This window comes from Balaenoptera acutorostrata, chromosome X (genome assembly GCF_949987535.1).
Source record: "Balaenoptera acutorostrata chromosome X, mBalAcu1.1, whole genome shotgun sequence".
In the NCBI taxonomy this organism is placed as follows: domain Eukaryota; kingdom Metazoa; phylum Chordata; class Mammalia; order Artiodactyla; family Balaenopteridae; genus Balaenoptera; species Balaenoptera acutorostrata.
In genome coordinates this window covers 133,119,301-133,141,128 of record NC_080085.1, presented here as the reverse complement: position 1 = coordinate 133,141,128, position 21,828 = coordinate 133,119,301, and the positions used below count along the sequence as shown (strand labels likewise).

The window sequence follows — 21,828 nt, the reverse complement described above, 5'->3', positions numbered from 1 at the left end:
ACACAAAGACAGTCAATATAATATTTCAAATTATTTTTAAAATGCATAGCTTGCTTAAAATAAGAAAGTAAATTCTCTGTAGTCTAGAAATAGAGAAGAAACCTATGGTGGGTTAGGAGCGAGGGCATGGGGTAATAGCACTGTATAGTCCATGAGGACTGGTCAGGACTAGTCTGTCATACCACTGATGGCATGAAGATAGAACATACCCAACACAAGAAAACCAGGAAATAGGTCTCTCACAGTTAGCCAGAGGCCATAACTGTACTGTCTACACTTGAATGACAGCTGTATGTCTCTGCCCACCCAGGATAGTATCTGGAAACAATAAGCCTACTGTATTCATTTTTTATTTCTGTGCAACAAACTCAGTGTCTTAAAATGTCGCTCATTTATTATCCCACAGTTTTCACTGGTCAGAAGTCTGGCTGTAAACTTAAAACTGCTCTAAAAAATAACGTCTTAATCGTTACACATACATATGATAAATAAAAGGTTCTATCGGTCCAAAATTCTTCCTACCTAAGAAATTAGGGATACTATTTTAGATTCTTTTCTGTGTGCCTATACTATGTCTCTTTCATCCATTATTGGTGGCTTCTTATATTTTAAGCACCGGCTCCAAGTATTGAGTCTTATTTTGTTCTTTTCTCCTCATCCATCCTCCTCTACTACTGCCACCCCTCAAACCATCTGCTCTCCAAACTTTTCTTGCTCCCAAAGATTAACTAGTGAAAAAATCCATTGTGTTATCTTTCCATACCCTTTTTTATGTTCATATAAGCACAATAACAAATTCCCTTTCCTTCCAGTTTTTTACCACTACAAACAGTGCTATAAATAAAATCCTTGCTCATATGTCCTTATGTACTGGTGTTTTTATTCCTGTGGAATAGATTTCCAGGAGTAAAATTCAAATGGTATATATCTTTTAAAATTTTTACTGCTTTATCCATCAGTGTATAAGTATACACTTTTCCCACATATCTGTAGTACTATGCATTATCACCCTTTTAAAATTTATGGCAACCTGACGGGTGTAGTGATATCTCATTGATACTTTAGTTTGCATTTCCGTGAATAATAGGTGAATTAGAACATCTTTACACATGTTGGTTGAGCATTTGGTTTTGTTCTGTGAATTACCTTGTCAAATTCTTCTGATTTTCTATTAGCTTATGTATCATTTAGGGATTGCATTCAACTCTGATAACTAGAGACCCAAAAAGTAGTGGCTTAGATAAATATGGGTTTTATTTTTCTTACATAATAAGACACCAAGAATGAGGCATTGTAGGGGTAGAATGACAGCTCCATAATTTCACTGGGGACCCAGGCTCTATCTAATATTTCTTCTCTGCCATCCTTCAGGTGAGTTTTCCAGTCTTAAGTTTAATTCACGGTGACAATATGTCTGCTGGAATTCCAGGCAACAGATCTAACTCCCACACAGGAAGAAGGAAAAGGGCAAAGGGCAAAAGATGCAAGTCAGCTTTAAGGAGCTTTCACAGAAGCCACATTCATCAATTTCCATTAACATCTCATTATTCAGAAGTAATTCACATAGTCATACCTAAGTACAAAGGGAAGCTAGGAAACATAGTTTTCATCCAGGTGTATTGCCATCCCTAACAAAATAAGATTCAGTTAATGAGAGACAGAGAGAGAGGGAGAGAGAGAGAGGGAGAAAGTGGTACATAACTGTGTTATCTTCCATATTCTGCCCCTCTGACCATCCAAATAAATGTGTGTATCCTTATTCCCATACATGGAACACACTTACTCCCCAGAGAGATAACTTCCAAGTCCCCTACAGTTACTGCATCCAGTTCAAAGTCCAGGATCTTTGAGTGATGCGCAACATCTCTCTTAGATATTAATGGTCGAACAATCAAATAAATTAAAAGACAAGTTCTTTCCACCTTCTGCTTGACACACGCAATAGTCAGTGGTGGAGCGGGAATTGGATAACTGGAATAAAAATAAAAATCCCTGGTTCATAATAGTTACCATTGTTGGAGAAAGAGCTGGAAGATTTTTTCCAAGTTTTGGTGTTACAAACAATGCTAAAATGAACTTTCTTTTGACAAGGTCCTCCAGAGTGGTTATTTACTCTGCCATATTGCTAAATACAAGAGCTCTTCCATATAATCTTTGTTTCATCTAAAATTTTAAAACCTGTTAGATACCCACATCAATGAAAATGGTGGAGTAGGGAACTCCAAAATGTCATCCCTCCATAATAACAATTAATAGCCCAGCAAAAGCTGTCAGAATCAACTTTGCCAGAACTCTGGAATCTAACCAAAAATTTACAAGCAGCCTGGGGTTTCTTAATGAAGAAGAAAGAAGCAAAATTTCAGTAAGAGAGCCCTGTGGCATTTTAGGTTACCCTGTTACCATCCTCCACTACTCAGCTCTTTAGAAGCCTTAAAGAGAGCAGTCCACATTGCAGAAACAGGTTGCTTGTACCAGAGGACAGGATATGGACCTTATTCTCAAATAACTGTGGTTGTGTGGTTTGACCTGGTGGCACCTTGAGGGATTGGCTCAAGGGTTTGCCTTTTTTTTCACCTACTTTGGAGCTTCCTCAGGGCTGAGGCAGCTTCCCTGTTGGCACTCATGGAAGGCGTTTAGAAGCAAATGTATTAGCCACTGCCACAGGGGGCAAGGAATAAAACTTGGAGAAAGCAATAGACAAACTGACAAGTCTGCGAAGAAAGAGGCTGAGACAGGACTTCCCTCGTGGTGCAGTGGTTAAGAATCTGCCTGCCAATGCAGGGGCCACAGGTTCGAGCCCTGGTCCAGGAAGATCCCACATGCCACGGAGCAACTAAGCCCATGTGCCACAACTACTGAGCCCACGTGCCAAAACTACTGAGCCCGCGAGCCAAAACTACTGAAGTCCATGCACCTAGAGCCCATGCTCCACAACAAGAGAAGCCACCACAATGAGAAGCCCACGCACTGCAATGAAGAGTAGCCCCCGCTCACTGCAACTAGAGAAAGTCTGCGTGCAGAAATGAAGACCCAACGCAGCCAAAAATAAATAAATAAATTTATAAAAAAAAAAGAAAGAGGCTGAGACACTTGGAGATAGTGGAATAAGGGCTTTAAATTAATGTATTCTAGGGAATCTAGAAGTCCAGGCACATGCCCAAGTCTCGACCTATGCTCAGAAAAAAAAACCTGAGAAGACTTTAAGCTTTCACTTCTGGCTAAACTTCAGGCACCACACAAGTAGAAAGTGAAGGCTAAGGCAGAATTATAAACTGCATACCTAAGCATTGAAGGAGTACCCAAACACAGAGCCAGCTTACAAACACCGGGAGAGCTTTTTTTCCCTTGGTTTGTTGTTTGTTTGTTTGTCTCTTTGTTTGTTTTGCTTCCAGGAGTTTAAGGAAATCTCTGTCAAATCAATAACTGACCAAAGATAATGAGACAAAGATTTCAGTGGCCACACACAAGAAAGAACAGACTTTACAAAAATACTTCAGAACATTCACTAAACAAATAAACAACAACACCCAAAAAAAGCAACAACAAACCCTATTTGTTGGAAGGGAAGGGAAGAATCTGTTTTCCAGAGTTTCCACATTATAATATTAAAGTGTCCTGTTTTCAAAATATATATATAAGGCATGTCAAAAAAAACAAGAATGTATGGCCCATTCACAGAAAAAAAAGAAATTAATAGAAATTGTCCCTGAGGAAACCCAGACCCTGATTTAATAGACAAAGACTTTAAATCAACTGTCTTAAATATGTTTAGATAGCTAAAGAAAACCATGGACAAAGAATTAAAGGAAACCAAGAAAACAATGTCTCAATAAAGAGAGAATATCAATAAAAAATAAAAATAATAAAAAGGAATCAAATAGACATTCTGGAGTTGAAAAGTACAATAACTAAAATGAATAATTCACTAGAGGGTTTCAACAGCAGATTTGAACAGATAGAAGAAAGAATCAGCAAAACTGAACATAAGTTAATTGAGAGTATCCAGTCTAAGGAAAAGGAAGAAAATTAACAAAGCCTAACAGACCTGTTGGATGCCATAAAATGTACAAAGATACACATGATAAGGGAAGAGATGGCAGAGAGAAAGAGGCAGAAAGAATATTTGAAGAAACAATGGCTGAAAACTTCCCAAGTTTAATGAAAGAGACATAAACCTATACATCCAAGAAGGTCAACAAACTCCAAGTGGAATAAACTCAAAGAGATCAACACCAAGATATATTATTATAAAATTATCTAAAGCCAAAGCCAAAGATATAATCTTGAAAGCATCAAGAAATAAATGACTCATCATGTAGAGGGGATTCTCAATAAGATTAACAGATAATTTTTCATCAGAAATCATGGAGGCCAGAAGGCAGAGAGATGATATATTTAAAGTGCTGAGAGAAAGAAAGTCAACCAAGAATTCAATATCTGGCAAAAATATCCTTCAAAAATGAAAGAGAACTTAAGACATTCCACATGAGTGAAAACTGAGGGATTTTGTTGCTAGTAGGCCTGCTCTGCAAGAAATGCTATCAGAAGTCCTTCAGGCAGAAATGAGAGGCCATTAGAAAGTAATTCAAAGTCATATAAGAAATAAAAGAGCACCAGTAAAGGAAAAATAACACACATGATCATCTCAGTTGGTGCAGAAAAAGCATTTGACAAAATCCAACACCATGTTATAATACTCAACAAACTAGGAATAAAAGGGAGCTTCCTTAACCTGATAAAGGGAATCTATGAAAAACCCACAGATAACATCATACTTAAAAGTAAAGGATTGAAAACTTTCTCCCTAAGATCAGATACAAGACAAAGATGCCATTTTTGCCACTTCTATTCAACATTGTACTGAAAGTTCTAGCCAGAGCAATTATTCAAGAAAAAGAAATAAAAGGCATCCAAATTGGAAAAGAAAAAGTAAAATGATATTGGCAGATATGATCTTTTATGTAGAAAATCCTTTAAAGTCCACTGAAATACTATTAGAACTAATAGAAATTCAGCACAGTTGCAAGATACAGATCAAAATACAAAAAATAATTTTATTTCTATATACTGTCAATGAATCATCCAAAAAGTAAATTAGGAAAACAATTCCATTTTCAGTAGCATCAAAAATAATAAACTACTTAGAAATAAATTTAACCAAGGAAGAGAAAGACTTGTACACGAAGACTACAAACAATTGCTAAAATAACTTCCTAGCTTCTCATGGTTTTCCAGCAATCATTACCTTATAGATACATAACTCCAACCCTCCATCTTCACATAGCATTCTCCTTGTGTCTCTGTCTCTTCACAAAGTGTTCTTTTTCAAGGACACCAGTCATATTGGATTAATGGGCCCACCTTACTCCATATGGCCTCATCTTAACTATTACAGCTGTAACAATCCTATTTCAAAATAAGGTTACATTATGAAGTATTGGAGTTTATGACTTCAACATACCTTTTTTGGGGGACACAATTCAACCCATACAAATATCCCATGTTCATGGATTAGAAGACCTAATATATTAATGTAGAAATATTCCCCAAAGTGATCTATTAATTCAATGCAATACCAACCAAAATTCCAATGGTGTTTTTACAGAAATGAAAAAGCCAACCCTCAAATTCATATGGAATTGCAAGAGATCACAAATAGCTAAAATAGTCTTTGATAAAGACAAAAAAATTGGAGGACTCATGCTTCCCGATTTCAAAACTTACTACACAGCTACAGTAATCAAAACAATCAGTACTTGCATAATAATATACCATTGGAATAGAATTGAAAGTCCAAAAATAAACCCATACATCTGTGGTCAATTGATTTTCAAGAGTGCCAAAACCATTCAATGGTGAAAGAATAGTCTCTCCAACAAGTGGTGCTGGGACAACTAGATATTCACATTGGCATGCCAAAGAATAAAGTTATACCCTTACCTCACATCATATACCAAAATCAACTTAAAATATATCAAACACCTAATGTGTGGATTAAAACTATAAAACTTTTAGAAGACAATATAGAGGTAAATCTTCAAGACCTTGTATTCGGCAATGGATTCTTAGATATAACACCAAAAGCACATACAGCAAAAGAAGAAAATAGAAAATAGAAAAATTAGATGATCTGGAAGATAGAATAATGGAAATAACCCAATCAGAACAGTACAAAGAAAATTTTTTTAAAATAAGGAACGTTTAAGGGACCTCTGAGACAACATCAAGTGTACTAATGTTCACATTATAGGGATCCCCAAAGGAGAAAAGAGAGAAAGGGATAGAAAGGTATTTGATGAAATCATGGCTGAAAATTTCCTGAAGCTGATGAAGGAAAAAGATTTCCAGGTACAGGAAGTACAGAGACTCCCAAACAAGATAAACCCAAAGAGACCCACACCAAGACATATCATATTTAAAATGGCAAAATTTAAAGATAAAGAGAGAATTCTAAAGGCAACAAGAGAAAAAGAATATTTTTTTTCCACTTAGAGAAGACCCTTTAACACTTCTTTTAGGGTTGGTTTAGTATTGATGAGCTTTTTTAGTTTTTTCTTGTCTGAGAAGTTCTTTACCTCTCCTTCAATTCTGAATGATAACTTTGCTGGGTAGAGTATCCTAGGTTGTAGGTTTTTCCCTTTCAGAACTTTAAATATATCATGTCACTCCCTTCTGGCCTGCAAAGTTTCTGCAGAAAAATAAGCTGACAGCCTTATGGCGGTTCCCTTGTATGTGACTAGTATCCAAAATATATAAAAGAACTCTTACAATTCAACAACAGAAAGCAAACAACCTAATTTTAAAATGGAAAGAGGATTTGAGTAGACAATTCTCCAGAGAATATATACAAGTGGCTAAAAAGTACTTGCAAAGATACTTAATGTCATTAGTCAATAGAGGAATGCAAATCAAAACCACAATGCCCATTTTTTTTTTCACAGACACACACTGTATTTTATATTTACAAGAGGTAAATAAACTGACACCAAGCATTGTAAATGGATGACCACAACAAAAGCAACAATGATTGCAACACCAAACACGAAACACACTCATACTATGTCATAATATTGACATTCAGTCCAGTAATCCTCCACTGTAACAGCTCCTTTACTTTGCAGTGAAAATTGATTTGTATATTTTTTGCCTCTGAGTCCTTGTGTGATTTTTTTTATTCAAACAGAAAGTCACAAAAATTATAATCATCCTCATCAGTTCACTCAGTCCCATGTAATTAATTTTTTTTCATCTTGATCTTTTGTTAGCACTTTTATGAATTCATCAGTTTTCCATTAGAGTTCTGAAAATGCTTATTCATTCAGTTCAGCAGTATAGTCAGTTACCAGAAACCTGTACTTGTCAGAGTCTTTTCCATGAATTCCTTGAAGATGAAACCCTTTTATAGGAACATTTTTGCAAAAGCATCAGAGTACACCCAGAACTGTCTGTAAATGACAAAAGACTTAAAAATGACCATGGTTAAAGATTTGATGAAAGTTCATAATAATGCAATTGACAAGGAAATTTAGTTACTTCTGAGATATACATTTTAAAGTAATAACTAGAATTATGACTTATAACATTATACCAGAACATATAAGATTTTTAGAAATTTCATGTAATGTCTGAAACATTTATGTTAACATATTTCCATACAAATAACCCAAAGAAAGTTTAATGTTAGTTGTTTTTGTTTGTTTGTTTTTTTGTACTGCAGGTTCTTATCAGTCATCAATTTTACACACGTCAGTGTATACATGTCAATCCCAATCGTCCAATTCAGCACACCACCATCCCCACACAACCGCGGTTTTCCCCCCTTGCTGTCCATACGTTTGTTCTCTACATCTCTGTCTCAACTTCTGCCCTGCAAACCGCTCCATCTGTACCATTTTTCTAGGTTCCACATACATGCGTTAATATACGATATTTGTTTTTCTCTTTCTGACTTACTTCACTCTGTATGACAGTCTCTAGATCCATCCACATCTCAACAAATGACTCAATTTCGTTCCTTTTTATGGCTGAGTAATATTCCATTGTATATACGTACCACAACTTCTTTATCCATTTGTCTGTTGATGGGCATTTAGGTTGCTTCCATGAACTGGCTATTGTAAGTAGTGCTGCAATGAACATTGGGGTGCATGTGTCTTTTTGAATTACGGTTTTCTCTGGGTATATGCCCAGTAGTGGGATTGCTTGATCATATGGTAATTCTATTTTTAGTTTTTTAAGGGACCTCCATACTGTTCTCCATAGTGGCTGTATCAATTTACATTCCCACCAACAGTGCAAGAGGGTTCCCTTTTCTCCACACCCTCTCCAGCATTTGTCATTTGTAGATTTTCTGATGATGCCCATTCTAACTGGTGTGAGGTGATACCTCATTGTAGTTTTGATTTGCATTTCTCTAATAATTAGTGATGTTGAGCAGCTTTTCATGTGCTTCTTGGCCATCTGTATGTCTTCTTTGAAGAAATGTCTATTTAGGTCTTCTGCCCATTTTTGGATTAGGTTTTTGTTTCTTTAATATTGAGCTGCATGAGCTGTTTATATATTTTGGAGATTAATCCTTTGTCCATTGATTCATTTGCAAATATTTTCTCCCCTTCTGAGGGTTGTCTTTTCCTCTTGTTTATGGTTTCCTTTGTTGTGCTAAAGCTTTGAAATTTCATTAGGTCCCATTTGTTTATTTTTGTTTTTATTTCCATTACTCTAGGAGGTGGATCAAAAAAGATCTTGTTGTGATTTATGTCAAAGAGTGTTCTTCCTGTGTTTTCCTCTAAGAGTTTTATAGTGTACGGTCTTACATTTAGGTCTCGAATCCATTTTGAGTTTATTTTTGTGTATGGTGTTAGAGAGTGTTCTAATTTCATTCTTTTACATGTAGCTGTCCAGTTTCGCAGCACCACTTATTGAAGAGACTGTCTTTTCTCCATTGTATATCTTTGCCTCCTTTGTCGTAGATTAGTTGACCATAGGTGCGTGGGTTTATCTCTGGGCTTTCTATCTTGTTCCATTGATCTATGTTTCTGTTTTTGTGCCAGTACCATATTGTCTTGATTACTGTAGCTTTGTAGTATAGTCTGAAGTCAGGGAGCCTGATTCCTCCAGCTCCGTTTTTTTCCCTCAAGACTGCTTTGGCTATTCGGGGTCTTTTGTGTCTCCATACACATTTTAAGATGATTTGTTCTAGTTCTGTAAAAAATGCCATTGGTAATTTGATAGGGATTGCATTGAATCTGTAGATTGCTTTGGGTAGTATAGTCATTTTCACAATATTGATTCTTCCAATCCAAGAACATGGTATATCTCTCCATATGTTGGTATCATCTTTAATTTCTTTCATCAGTGTCTTATAGTTTTCTGCATACAGGTCTTTTGTCTCCCCAGGTAGGTTTATTCCTAGGTATTTTATTCTTTTTGTTGCAGTGGTAAATGGGAGTGTTTCCTTAATTTCTCTTTCAGATTTTTCATCATTAGTGTATAGGAATGCAAGAGATTTCTGTGCATTAATTTTGTATCCTGCAACTTTACCAAATTCATTGATTAGCTCTAGTAGTTTTCTGGTGGCATCTTTAGGATTCTCTATGTATAGTATCACGTCATCTGCAAGCAGTGACAGTTTTACTTCTTCTTTTACAATTTGTATTCCTTTTATTTCTTTTTCTTCTCTGACTGCCGTGGCTAGGACTTCCAAAACTATGTTGAATAATAGTGGTGAGAGTGGACATCCTTGCCTCATTCCTGATCTTAGAGGAATTGCTTTCAGTTTTTCACCGTTGAGAATGATGTTTGCTGTGGGTTTGTCGTATATGACCTTTATTATGTTGAGGTAGGTTCCCTCTATGCCCACTTTCTGGACAGTTTTTATCATAAATGGGTGTTGAATTTTGTCAAAAGCTTTTTCTGCATCTATTAAGATGATCATATGGTTTTTATTCTTCAATTTGTTAATATGGTGTATCACATTGATTGATTTGCATATATTGAAGAATCCTTGCATCCCTGGGATAAATCCCACTTGATCATGGTGTATGATCCTTTTAATGTGTTGTTGGATTCTGTTAGCTAGTATTTTGTTGAGGATTTTTGCATCTATATTCATCAGTGATATTGGTCTGTAATTTTCTTTTTTTGTAGTATCTTTGTCTGGTTTTGGTATCAGGTTGATGGTGGCCTCATAGAATGAGTTTGGGAGTGTTCCTTCCTCTGCAACTTTTTGGAAGAGTTTGAGAAGGATGAGTGTTAGCTCCTCTCTAAATGTTTGATAGAATTCACCTGTGAAGCCATCTGGTCCTGGACTTTGGTTTGTTGGAAGATTTTTAATCACAGTTTCAATTTCATTTCTTGTGATTGGTCTGTTCATATTTTCTGTTTCTTCCTGGTTCAGTCCTGGAAGGTTATACCTTTCTAAGAATCTGTCCATTTCTTCCAGGTTGTCCATTTTATTGGCATAGAGTTGCTTGTAGTAGTCTCTTAGGATGCTTTGTATTTCTGCGGTGTCTGTTGTAACTTCTCCTTTTTCATTTCTAATTTTATTGATTTGAGTCCTCTCCCTCTTTTTCTTGATGAGTCTGGCTAATGGTTTATCAATTTTGTTTATCTTCTCAAAGAACCAGCTTTTAGTTTTATTGATCTTTGCTATTGTTTTCTTTGTTTCTATTTCATTTATTTCTACTCTGATCTTTATGATTTCTTTCCTTTTGCTAACTTTGGGTTTTGTTTGTTCTTCTTTCTCTAGTTCCTTTAGGTGTAAGGTTAGATTGTTTACTTGAGATTTTTCTTGTTTCTTGAGGTAGGCTTGTATAGCTATAAATTTCCCTCTTAGAATTGCTTTTGCTGCATCCCATAGGTTTTGTATCATCGTGTTTTCATTGTCATTTGTCTCTAGGTATTTTTTGATTTCCTCTTTGATTTCTTCAGTGATCTCTTGGTTATTTAGTAACGTATTGTTTAGCCTCCATGTGTTTGTGTTTTTTACATTGTTTTCCCTGTAATTCATTTCTAATCTCATAGCGTTGTGGTCAGAAAAGATGCTTGATATGATTTCAATTTTCTTAAATTTACTGAGGCTTGATTTGTGACCCAAGATGTGATCTATCCTGGAGAATGTTCCATGCGCACTTCAGAAGAAAGTGTAATCTGCAGTTTTTGGATGGAATGTCCTATAAATATCAATTAAATCTATCTGTTCTATTGTGTCATTTAAAGCTTCTGTTTCCTTATTTATTTTCATTTTGGATGATCTGTCCATTGGTTTAAGTGAGGTGTTAAAGTCCCCCACTATTATTGTGTTACTGTCAATTTCTTGTTTTATAGCTGTTAGCAGTTGCCTTATGTGTTGAGGTGCTCCTATATTGGGTGCATATATATTTATAATTGTTATATCTTCTTCTTGGATTGATCCCTTGAGCATTATGTAGTGTCCTTCCTTATCTCTTGTAACATTCTTTATATTAAAGTCTATTTTATCTGATATGAGTGTAGCTACTCCAGCTTTCTTTTGATTTCCATTTGCATGGAATATCTTTCTCCATCCCCTCAATTTCAGTCTGTATGTGTCCCTAGGTCTGAAGTGGGTCTCTTGTAGACAGCATATATTTGGGTCTTGTTTTTGTATCCATTCAGCAAGCCTGTGTCTTTTGGTTGGAGCATTTAATCCATTCACGTTTAAGGTAATTATCAATATGTATGTTCCTATGACCATTTTCTTAATTGTTTTGGGTTTGTTTTTGTAGGTCCTTTTCTTCTCTTTTGTTTCCCACTTAGAGAAGTTCCTTTAGCATTTGTTGTAGAGCTGGTTTAGTGGTGCTGAATTCTCTTAGCTTTTGCTTGTCTGTAAAGCTTTTGATTTCTCCATCAAATCTGAATGAGATCCTTGCCGGGTAGAGTAATGTTGATTGTAGGTTCTTCCCTTTCATCACTTTAAGTATATCATGCCACTCCCCTTCTGGCTTGTAGACTTTCTGCTGAGAAATCAGCTGTTAACCTTATGGGAGTTCCCTTGTATGTTTTTTGTTGTTTTTCCCTTGCTGCTTTCAATAATTTTTCTTTGTCTTTAATTTTTGCCACTTTGATTACTATGTGTCTCGGCGTGTTTCTCCTTGGGTTTATCCTGTATGGGACTCTCTTTGCTTTCTGCACTTGGGTGGCTATTTCCTTTCCCATGTTAGGGAAACTTTCAACTATAATCTCTTCAAATATTTTCTCTGGTCCTTTCTCTCTCTCTTCTCCTTCTGGGACCCCTATAATGCGAATGTTGTTGCGTTTAATGTTTTCCCAGAGGTCTCTTAGGCTGTCTTCATTTCTTTTCATTCTTTTTTCTTTAGTCTGTTCTGCAGCAGTGAATTCCACCATTCTGTCTTCCAGGTCACTTATCCGTTCTTCTGCCTCAGTTATTCTGCTGTTGATTCCTTCTAGTGTAGTTTTCATTTCAGTTATTGTATTGTTCATCTCTGTTTGTTTGTTCTTTAATTCTTCTAGGTCTTTGTTAAACATTTTTTGCATCTTCTCAATCTTTGCCTCCATTCTTTTTCCGAGGTCCTGGATCATCTTCACTATCATTATTCTGAATTCTTTTTCTGGAAGGTTGTCTATCTCCACTTCATTTAGTTGTTTTTCTGGGGTTTTATCTTGTTCCTTAATCTTGTATATAGCCCTCTGCCTTTTCATCTTGTCTCTCTTTCTGTGAATGTGGTTTTTGTTCCACAGGCTGCAGGATTGTAGTTTTTCTTGCTTCTGCTGTCTGCCCTCTGGTGGATGAGGCTATCTAAGAGGCTTGATGGGAGGGACTGGTGGTGGGTAGAGCTGACTGTTGCTCTGGTGGGCAGAGCTCAGTAAACTTTAATCCACTTGACTGTTGATGGGTGGGGCTGGGTTCCCTCCCTGTTGGTTGTTTGGCCTGAGGCAACCCGACACTGGAGCCTAAGTGGGCTCTTTTGTGGGGCTAATGACAGACTCTGGGAGGGCTCATGCCAAGGAGTACTTCCCAGAACTTCTGCTGCCAGTGTCCTTGTCTCCACGGTGAAACAGAGCCACCCCCCGCTTCTGCAGGAGACCTTCCAACACTAGCAGGTAGATCTGGTTCAGTCTCCCCCGGGGTCACTGCTCCTTCCCCTGGGTCCCGATGCACACACTATTCCGTGTGCGCCCTCCAAGAGTGGGGTCTCTGTTTCCCCCAGTCCTGTCGAAGTCCTGCAATCAATTCCCACTAGGCTTCAAAGTCTGATTCTCTGGGAATTCCTCCTCCCGTTGCCGGACCCCCAGGTTGGGAAGCCTGGCGTGGGGCTCAGAACCTTCACTCCAGTGGGTGGACTTCTGTGGTATAAGTGTTCACCAGTCTATGAGTCACCAACCCACCAGTTATGCGATTTGATTTTACTGTGATTGCACCCCTCCTACTGTCTCATTGTGGCTTCTCCTTTGTCTTTGGATGTGGGGTATCTTTTTTGGTGAGTTCCAGTGTCTTCCTGTCGATGATTGTCCAGCAGCTAGTTGTGATTCTGGTGTTCTCGCAAGAGGGAGTGAGAGCACGTCCTTCTACTACGCCATCTTGGTTCCTCCTCTCCACAATGCCCAATGTTAATTGGGTTCTTTGTTTTTTTGAGATTGAGTTGTATGAGCTGTTTATAAATTTTGGATATTAGCACATTATTGGTCATGTCATTTGCAAATATTTCCTCCCATTCAATAGGTTGTGTTTGCATTTTGTCAATGGTTTCCTTTTCTGCACAAAAGTTTTAAGTTTAATTAGGTCACATTTGTTTATTTTTGCTTTTATATCTTTTGCCTTAGGAGACAGATCTAAAAAAATATTCCTGTGATTTATGTCAAAGAGTTCTTTTGACTAGGTTCTTTTCTAGGAGTTTTATGGTTTCAGGTCTTACATTTAGGTGTTTAATCCATTTTCAGTTAATTTTTTTGTTTCTGGTGTGAGAAAATTTTGTAATCACATTCTTTTACATGTAGCTGTCCAGTTTTCCCAGAACCACTATTTTTTTACATCTTTATTGGAGTATAATTGCTTTACAATGGTGGGTTAGTTTCTGCTTTATAACAAAGTGAATCAGTTATACATATACATATATCCCCATATCTCTTCCCTCTTGCCTCTCCCTCCCTCCCACCCCTCTAGGTGGTCACAAAGCACCAAGCTGATCTACCTGTGCTATGTGGCTGCTTCCCACTAGCTATCTATTTTACATTTGGTAGTGTATATATGTCCATGCCACTCTCTCACTTTGTCCCAGCTTACCCCTCCCCCTCCCTGTGTCCTCAAGTCCATTCTCTAGTAGGTCTGTGTCTTTATTCCCGTCTTGGCCCTAGGTTCTTCATGACCTTTTTTTTTTTTTTTTTTAGATTCCATATATATGTGTTAGCATACGGTATTTGTTTTTCTCTTTCTGACTTACTTCACTCTGTATGACAGTCTCTAGGTCCATCCACCTTACTACAAATAACTCAATTTCGTTTCCTTTTATGGCTGAGTAATATTCCATTGTATATATGTGCCACATCTTCTTTATCCATTCATTGGTCGATGGACACTTAGGTTGCTTCCATGTCCTGGCTATTGTAAATAGAGCTGCAGTGAACACTGTGGTACATGACTCTTTTTGAATTATGGTTTTCTCTGGGTATATGCCCAGTAGTGGGATTGCTGGGTAGTATGGTAGTTCTATTTTTAGTTTTTTAAGGAACCTCCATACTGTTCTCCATAGTGGCTGTATCAATTTACATTCCCACCAACAGTGCAAGAGGGTTCCCTTTTCTCCACACCCTCTCCAGCATTTACTGTTTGTAGATTTTTTGATGATGGCCATTCTGACCGGTGTGTGATGATATCTCATTGTAGTTTTGATTTGCATTTCTGTAATGATTAATGATGTTGAGCATTCTTTCATGTGTTTGTTGGCAATCTGTATGTCTTCTTTGGAGAAATGTTTATTTAGGTCTTCTGCCCATTTTTGGTTTGGGTTGTTTTTTTGATATTGAGCTGCATGAGCTGCTTGTAAATTTTGGAGACTAACCCTTTGTCAGTTGCTTCATTTGCAAATATTTTCTACCATTCTGAGGGTTGTCTTTTTGTCTTGTTTATGGTTTCCTTTCCTGTGCAAACGCTTTTAAGTTTCATTAGGTCCCATTTGTTTATTTTTGTTTTTATTTCCATTTCTCTAGGAGGTGGGTCAAAAAGGATCTTGCTGTGATTTATGTCATAGAGTGTTCTGCCTAGGTTTTCCTCTAAGAGTTTGAGAGTGTCTGGCCTTATATTTAGGTCTTTAATCCATTTTGAGTTTATTTTTGTGTATGGTGTTAGGGATTGTTCTAATTTCATTCTTTTACATGTAGCTGACCAGTTTTCCCAGCACCACTTATTGAAGAGGCTGTGTTTTCTCCATTGTATATTCTTGCCTCTTTTATCAAAGACAAGGTGACCATATGTGCGTGGGTTTATCTCTGGGCTTTGAATCCTGTTCCATTGATCTATATTTCTGTTTTTGTGCCAGTACCATACTGTCTTGATTAGTGTAGCTTTGTAGTATAGTCTGAAGTCTGAGAGCCTGATTCCTCCAGCTCCGTTTTTCTTTCTCAAGATTGCTTTGGCTGTTCGGGGTCTTTTGTGTTTCCATATAAATTGTGAAATTTTTTGTTCTAGTTCTGTGAAAAATGCCATTGGTAGTTTGATAGGGATCACATTGAATCTGTAGATTGCTTTGGGTAGTAGAGTCATTTTCACAATGTTGATTCTTCCAATCCAAGAACATGGTATATCTCTCCATCTATTTGTATCATCTTTAATTTCATTCATCAGTGTCTTATAATTTTCTGCATACAGGTCTTTTGTCTCCCTAGGTAGGTTTATTCCTAGGTATTTTATTCTTTTTGTTGCAATGGGAAATGGGAGTGTTTCTTAATTTCGCTTTCAGATTTTTCATCATTAGTGTATAGGAATGCAAGGGATTTCTGTGCATTAATTTTGTATCCTGCTACTTTACCAAATTCATTGATTAGCTCTAGGAGTTTTCTGGTAGCATCTTTAGGATTCTCTATGTATAGTATCATGTCATCTGCAAATAGTGATGGCTTTACTTCTTTTCCGATTTGGATTCCTTTTATTTCTTTCTCTTCTCTGATTGCTGTGGCTAAGACTTCCAAAACTATGGTGAGAGTGGGCAACCTTGTCTTGGTCCTGATCTTAGTGGAAATGGTTTCAGTTTTTCACCATTGAGGACGATGTTGGCTGTGGGTTTGTCATATATGGCCTTTATCATGTTGAGGTAAGTTCCCTCAATGTCTACTTTCTGGAGGGTTTTTATCAAAAATGGGTGTTGAATTTTGTCAAAAGCTTTCTCTGCATCTATTGAGATGATGATGTGGTTTTTCTTCTTCAATTTGTTAATATGGTGTATCACATTGCTTGATTTGTGTGTATTGAAGAATCCTTGCATTCCTGGGATAAACCCCACTTGATCATGGTGTATGATCCTTTTAATGTGCTGTTGGATTCTGTTTGCTAGTATTTTGTTGAGGATTTTTGCATCTATGTTCATCAGTGATATTGGCCTGTCATTTTCTTTCTTTGTGACCACTTATTGAAGACACTGTCTTTTCTCCGTTGTATATTTTTGTCTCCTTTATTGTAGATTAATTGACCATAAGTGTGTGGGTTTATTTCTTGGTTCTCTATTCTATTCCACTGATTTATGTCTGTTTTTGTTCCAGTACCACACTGTTTTGATTACTGTAGCTTTGTAGTATAGTCTGATGTCAGAGACTGTGATACCACCAGCTTTGTTCTTTCTTTTCCTCAAGATTGCTTTGGTATTTGGGGGTCTTTTGTGGTTCCATATAAATTTTAGGATTATTTGTTCTTAGTTCTGTGGAAAATGTCAGGGTATTTTGATAGGGGTTGCATTAATTCTGTAGATTGCTTTGGGTAGTGTGGACATTTTAACAATAGTAATTCTTCCAGTCCAAGAACACAAGATGTTTTTCCATTTCTCTGTATCATTTTCAAATTCCCTCATCAATGTTTATAGTTTTTAGAGTATAGGTGTTTCACCTCCTTGGTTAATTTTTTCCAAGGTATTTTATTCTTTTTGACATACTTGTAAGTGGAGTTGTTTCCTTAATTTCTCTTTCTAATAGTTCTTTATTAGAGTATAGAAAATTAACAGATTTCTGTATATTAATCATGTATCCTGCAAGTTTACTGTATTCATTTCTTAGTTCTAATACGTATTCAAACAGAAACACGTGCACAAATGTTCATAGCAACAGTATTCACACTAGCTAAGAGCTGAAAACAACACGAATGTCCATCAACTGATGATCAAATAAACAAAATGTGGTATATCCATACAATGAAATATTATTCATCCATAAAAAGGAATGAAGTACTGATACATACTAGAATAAGGATGAACCTCGAAGCATTATACTAAGTGAAAGAAGCCAAACACAAAAGGCCATGCATTTTATGATTCCATTTACATGAAATGTCCAGTATAAACAAGTCCATAGTGACAGAAAGATTAGTGATTCAAGGAGTGAATGGGGAGTAACTGCTTAATGGGAACACAGTTTCCTTTTTGAGTGATGAAAATGTTCTGGAACTAGATAGGGGTGATGGGTGCACAACACTGTGAATGTATTAAAAATCTCAATGAATTGTACACTTTAAAATGGTTTAAATGGTGAGTTTCATGTTATGTGAATTTTACCTCAATTTTAAAAATACTATTGGATTTTAATTGAAATTACATTTAATTTGTATTACTATTTATACAAATTTCATTTTTATGATGTGAATTCTTCCCATCAGAGGACATGATTTGAGTATTTGGGTATCATCTTATGTTCTTTTTTGAAAATTGAGGTATAATTGTCATATAACATTGTGTAAGTTTAAGGTATACAACAAATTGATTCGATATATTTATATAGTGCAAAATGATTACCACCATAGCATCAGCTAACACCTCTCTTCCATCACATAATTATCATTTATTTTTAGTTGTGATAATGGTTCAGATCTAGTCTATTAGCAACTTGAAGTTTATAATATTGTTGACTATAATCACTATGCAGCAGACTCGACTTCTTGGACTTATTTATTTACTAGTTGAAAGTTTTTACTCTTAAACATCTCCCCAATTCCTCCAGCCCCCAGCATTCTACTCTCTATCTTTATGAGTTTGGCTTTTTTAGATTGTACATATAAGTGATTCATACAGTATTTGTCTTTGTCTGACTTCACTTACTATAATGCTCTCAAGATCCATTCATGTTGGCACAAATGGCAGGATTTCCTTCTTTCTCATGGCTAATATTCCATTTTGTGTGTGTGTGTGTGTGTGTGTGTGTCAAACCACATCTTCTTTATCTATTCATCCACTGATGGACACTTAGGTTATGAACCTAAATGTCTGTTTTATGTTCTTTGATGAGATTTTATAGTGTTTTGTTTTTATATTGATTCTATACCTTTTGTATTAAATTATTTCTAAATATTTTATACTTTTGTCACTATTGTAAGTGGAATACGCTACTAATATCCATTTCGTTCTGGTTATTGCTAACATAGAAAAGCTATTTCTTTAATGTTTTATTTGTATTTAGCCATCTTACCAAAATAGCTCATTAATTCTAGTAATTGTTTTTCTATACTTTCTTGGTTTTTCTAAGTATACAATTATATTGTTACTTCTCTTCCAATAATTATACTGATTGCTTTATGTTGTTGTCTTCCTCCACTTGCTAAAACCTCAGAAAAATGTCAACTATAATAGTAATTGTAGGCATTTCTGTCTTGTTCCTAAACTTAATGTAAAAAATGTAGAGTCACCATTTAGAATGGTGTTTTTTCTTGTCTTACTGATCAGTACATTCAGCACAATGTTGAAGCGCAGTAGTGATCATGATTATCTGCAACCTTTACTGATTTTAAAGGAAATAGTGCTAACATTTCACCATTTAAAATGATGCTTGCTGAAAGTTTTTGATGGATACTTTTGACCAAGTTAAAGAAATTAATAAATTCATTTAATCATTTAACAAATATTTACTGAATACTTACTAAGTGTCAGGTACTATTCTAGGCACTTGGGACACATCAGTGAATAAAATGGGCAAAAACTCTCTGCCCTAGCAGAGCTTACATTTTAGTTAAGGAAGACAGCAAATAAGCAAGATAAAAAGCAAAATATAAACTATTCTAGATGATGAAAAATACTAAGAAAAAGTAAAGCAAGGGAGGGAAGTAGTGAGTGTTAGGGCCAGGGGAGAGGTTGCAATGTCCAATAAGGTGGCCAGAGAAAGGCCTCACTTAGGAGGATATATCAGATTAAAATACCTGAAAGAAGACGGGGAGAGGGCCATGTGCATAAATGAGGGAAAGCACTTTATTTAAGGGCAGACCAAGTGAAAAGGACCTGGGGTGGGAGCTTGTCAGGCCTATTTGAAGAAGAGCAAGGAGGTCAGTGTGAAGTGACATAAGGAAGAGAGTAGGAAGAGATGAGAGCAGAAGGTAAGGTTGGCTCAGATCACACTGGCCCTTGTAGACCACTGTGAAGACTTGGGCTCTGAGTCTGAATGAGATGGGGACATTGCAAGGTAATGAGTAGGAAAGAGACATGATATGACTTAAGTGTTAACATGACTGCCCTGGCAGCAGGTGGAGAATATCCTGGGAGTGTGAGGGATAAGCATGGGAGAGGGGGGATAATCAAAAAGTGTTTCAGTAATATAGGCTTTGGACCAGGCAGGGAGCAGTGGAGGTGGTGAGTAGTGGACAGATTCTGGATACATTTTGAAAGGTAGTCTGGCTGGAGTTGCTAATGGATCAAATGTGGGCATGGAGAGAAAGAGGGATCAAGGAAGATGGCTAAGTGTGTGGCTCAACCACTTCTAGATCCTAGTGTGAGGTTTTATGAATAGGAATTGATTTTCACTGAACACTTTTTGGGCATCTATTCATGATCATACGGTTTTCCTTATTTAATTTGTTAATGTGGTAAATTACAGTATTACATTACTTTAATTTATTATGCTAAATTAACTTTGTATTACTAAGAGGAGGACATCTTGGCTACTTTTCCCCCATGCTCTCCATCCTCTTTATTCTTTTATGTATTTTGTTATTTGAAGCCATGTTTTTTCCTACTACTTATCTTTGAAAATGTATTACCACCATATCTTCTGCCAAACAGGCTTTTAGGAGCAAGTATGGGGACCCAAACGCCATTTGAAACATTGTTTCTATAGATAAATGAGCTTTGAATTCCAAACAGCTGGTTTCCCTGTGAACTTTATAAGCTAAAGTATTCTCAGAGTGGGAAAAAAACATATTTCCAATGAAAGGTTTCTCAGCACCTTCAGTTTCCAGCACAATTTTCCAAAACTTCTCTCAGTAGAGTGCAACTAAGACACCAGGTCTATGTCTTGTTATGGGTGAATGTTATGTGCAGTGATGTTTCTTTTTAAGGTATCCTCACCTGAGTCCCAAGAACAAGGAGTCTTTTGACGTGGGCTGTAACCTCTTTGCCAAGTTTTCTGCATACATTAAGAATGCACAAAAGGAGGCAAATAAGAGTAAGATACCTTTCTTTAAGTCTTTTTGTTTTTCTCACTCACATGCTCACTCTCATATTCTGACTCAACTGAAATAGGACTTTCCTGAATATATAGTATATATTGGGGAATACTCTTCATCTCACTCTCTGTTCTCTCTTCTGAAATTCCTTCCATGAACTTTAATTGGACTTAGAATCTAATATTCAATATAGCAATCACCAACTTAGCTCTATTAGAACATTGACATGCCAGGGGTGAACTAACTGCTGGACTGTATTTCTTAACCCCTCCAACTTTCCCAGTCTTGTGTACCTTTAAGGTTTCTTAAACCATAGCACCTACCATTTCCCACACTCTTGAATAGGTTTACTATTCTCTGAATCATTCTCTGAATCTTGAATAGGTTTACTATTCTCTGAATCATGAGAGCTATTAGTCTCTGATTCCACTTTCTGACTCTTCTTGAGTGATAATATATATTACCTTTCTTTTTCTTTGACTCTCCTCCCAATTTACCTCCTCAAGAAGAGTCCAAAAATATGTCTACTCACCATTTGATTAAACATCTGATTCTGTCTTATCAGTGGGTAGTTGAGCATTCTAGTTAAGTATATAGAGATGTCTAAATGTGTGAAAAGCATATTGGGGATTAATCCTTTGTCAGTTGCTTCATTTGCAAATATTTTCTCCCATTCTGAGGGTTAGCTGCATTGCAGCTCTATTTACAATAGCCAGGACATGGAAGCAACCTAAGTGTCCATCGACAGATGAATGGATAAAGAAGATGTGGCACATATATACAATGGAATATTACTCAGCCATAAAAAGAAATGAAATGGAGTTATTTGTAGTGAGGTGGATGGAGTTAGAGTTTGTCATACAGAGTGAAGTAAGTCAGAAAGAGAAAAACAAATACAGTATGCTAACACATATATATGGAATCTAACGAAGAAAAAAAAAAAAGGTCATGAAGAACCTAGTGGCAAGATGGGAATAAAGACACAGACCTACTAGAGAATGGACTTGAGGATATGGGGAGGGGGAGGGGTAAGATGTGACAGAGTGGCATGGACATATATACACTACCAAATGTAAAATAGATAGCTAGTGGGAAGCAACCGCATAGCACAGGGAGATCAGCTCGGTGCTTTGTGACCACCTAGAGGGGTGGGATAGGGAGGGTGGGAGGGAGGGAGATGCAAGAGGGAAGAGATGTGGGAACATATGTATATGTATAACTGATTCACT

At 36.6% G+C, this 21,828-nt stretch overlaps 1 protein-coding gene across 1 annotated transcript in view; it reads left to right on the top strand.

Annotated features, from left to right (window-relative positions):
• Positions 1–21,828, top strand: part of CLIC2 (chloride intracellular channel 2) — a 30,797-nt gene that overhangs the window by 7,527 nt on the left and 1,442 nt on the right. Inside the window, exon 4 of the mRNA XM_007184596.3 lies at positions 20,492–20,598. Within this exon, the coding sequence (XP_007184658.3) occupies positions 20,492–20,598 (107 nt within the window). The remainder of the gene's footprint in view (positions 1–20,491; positions 20,599–21,828) is intronic.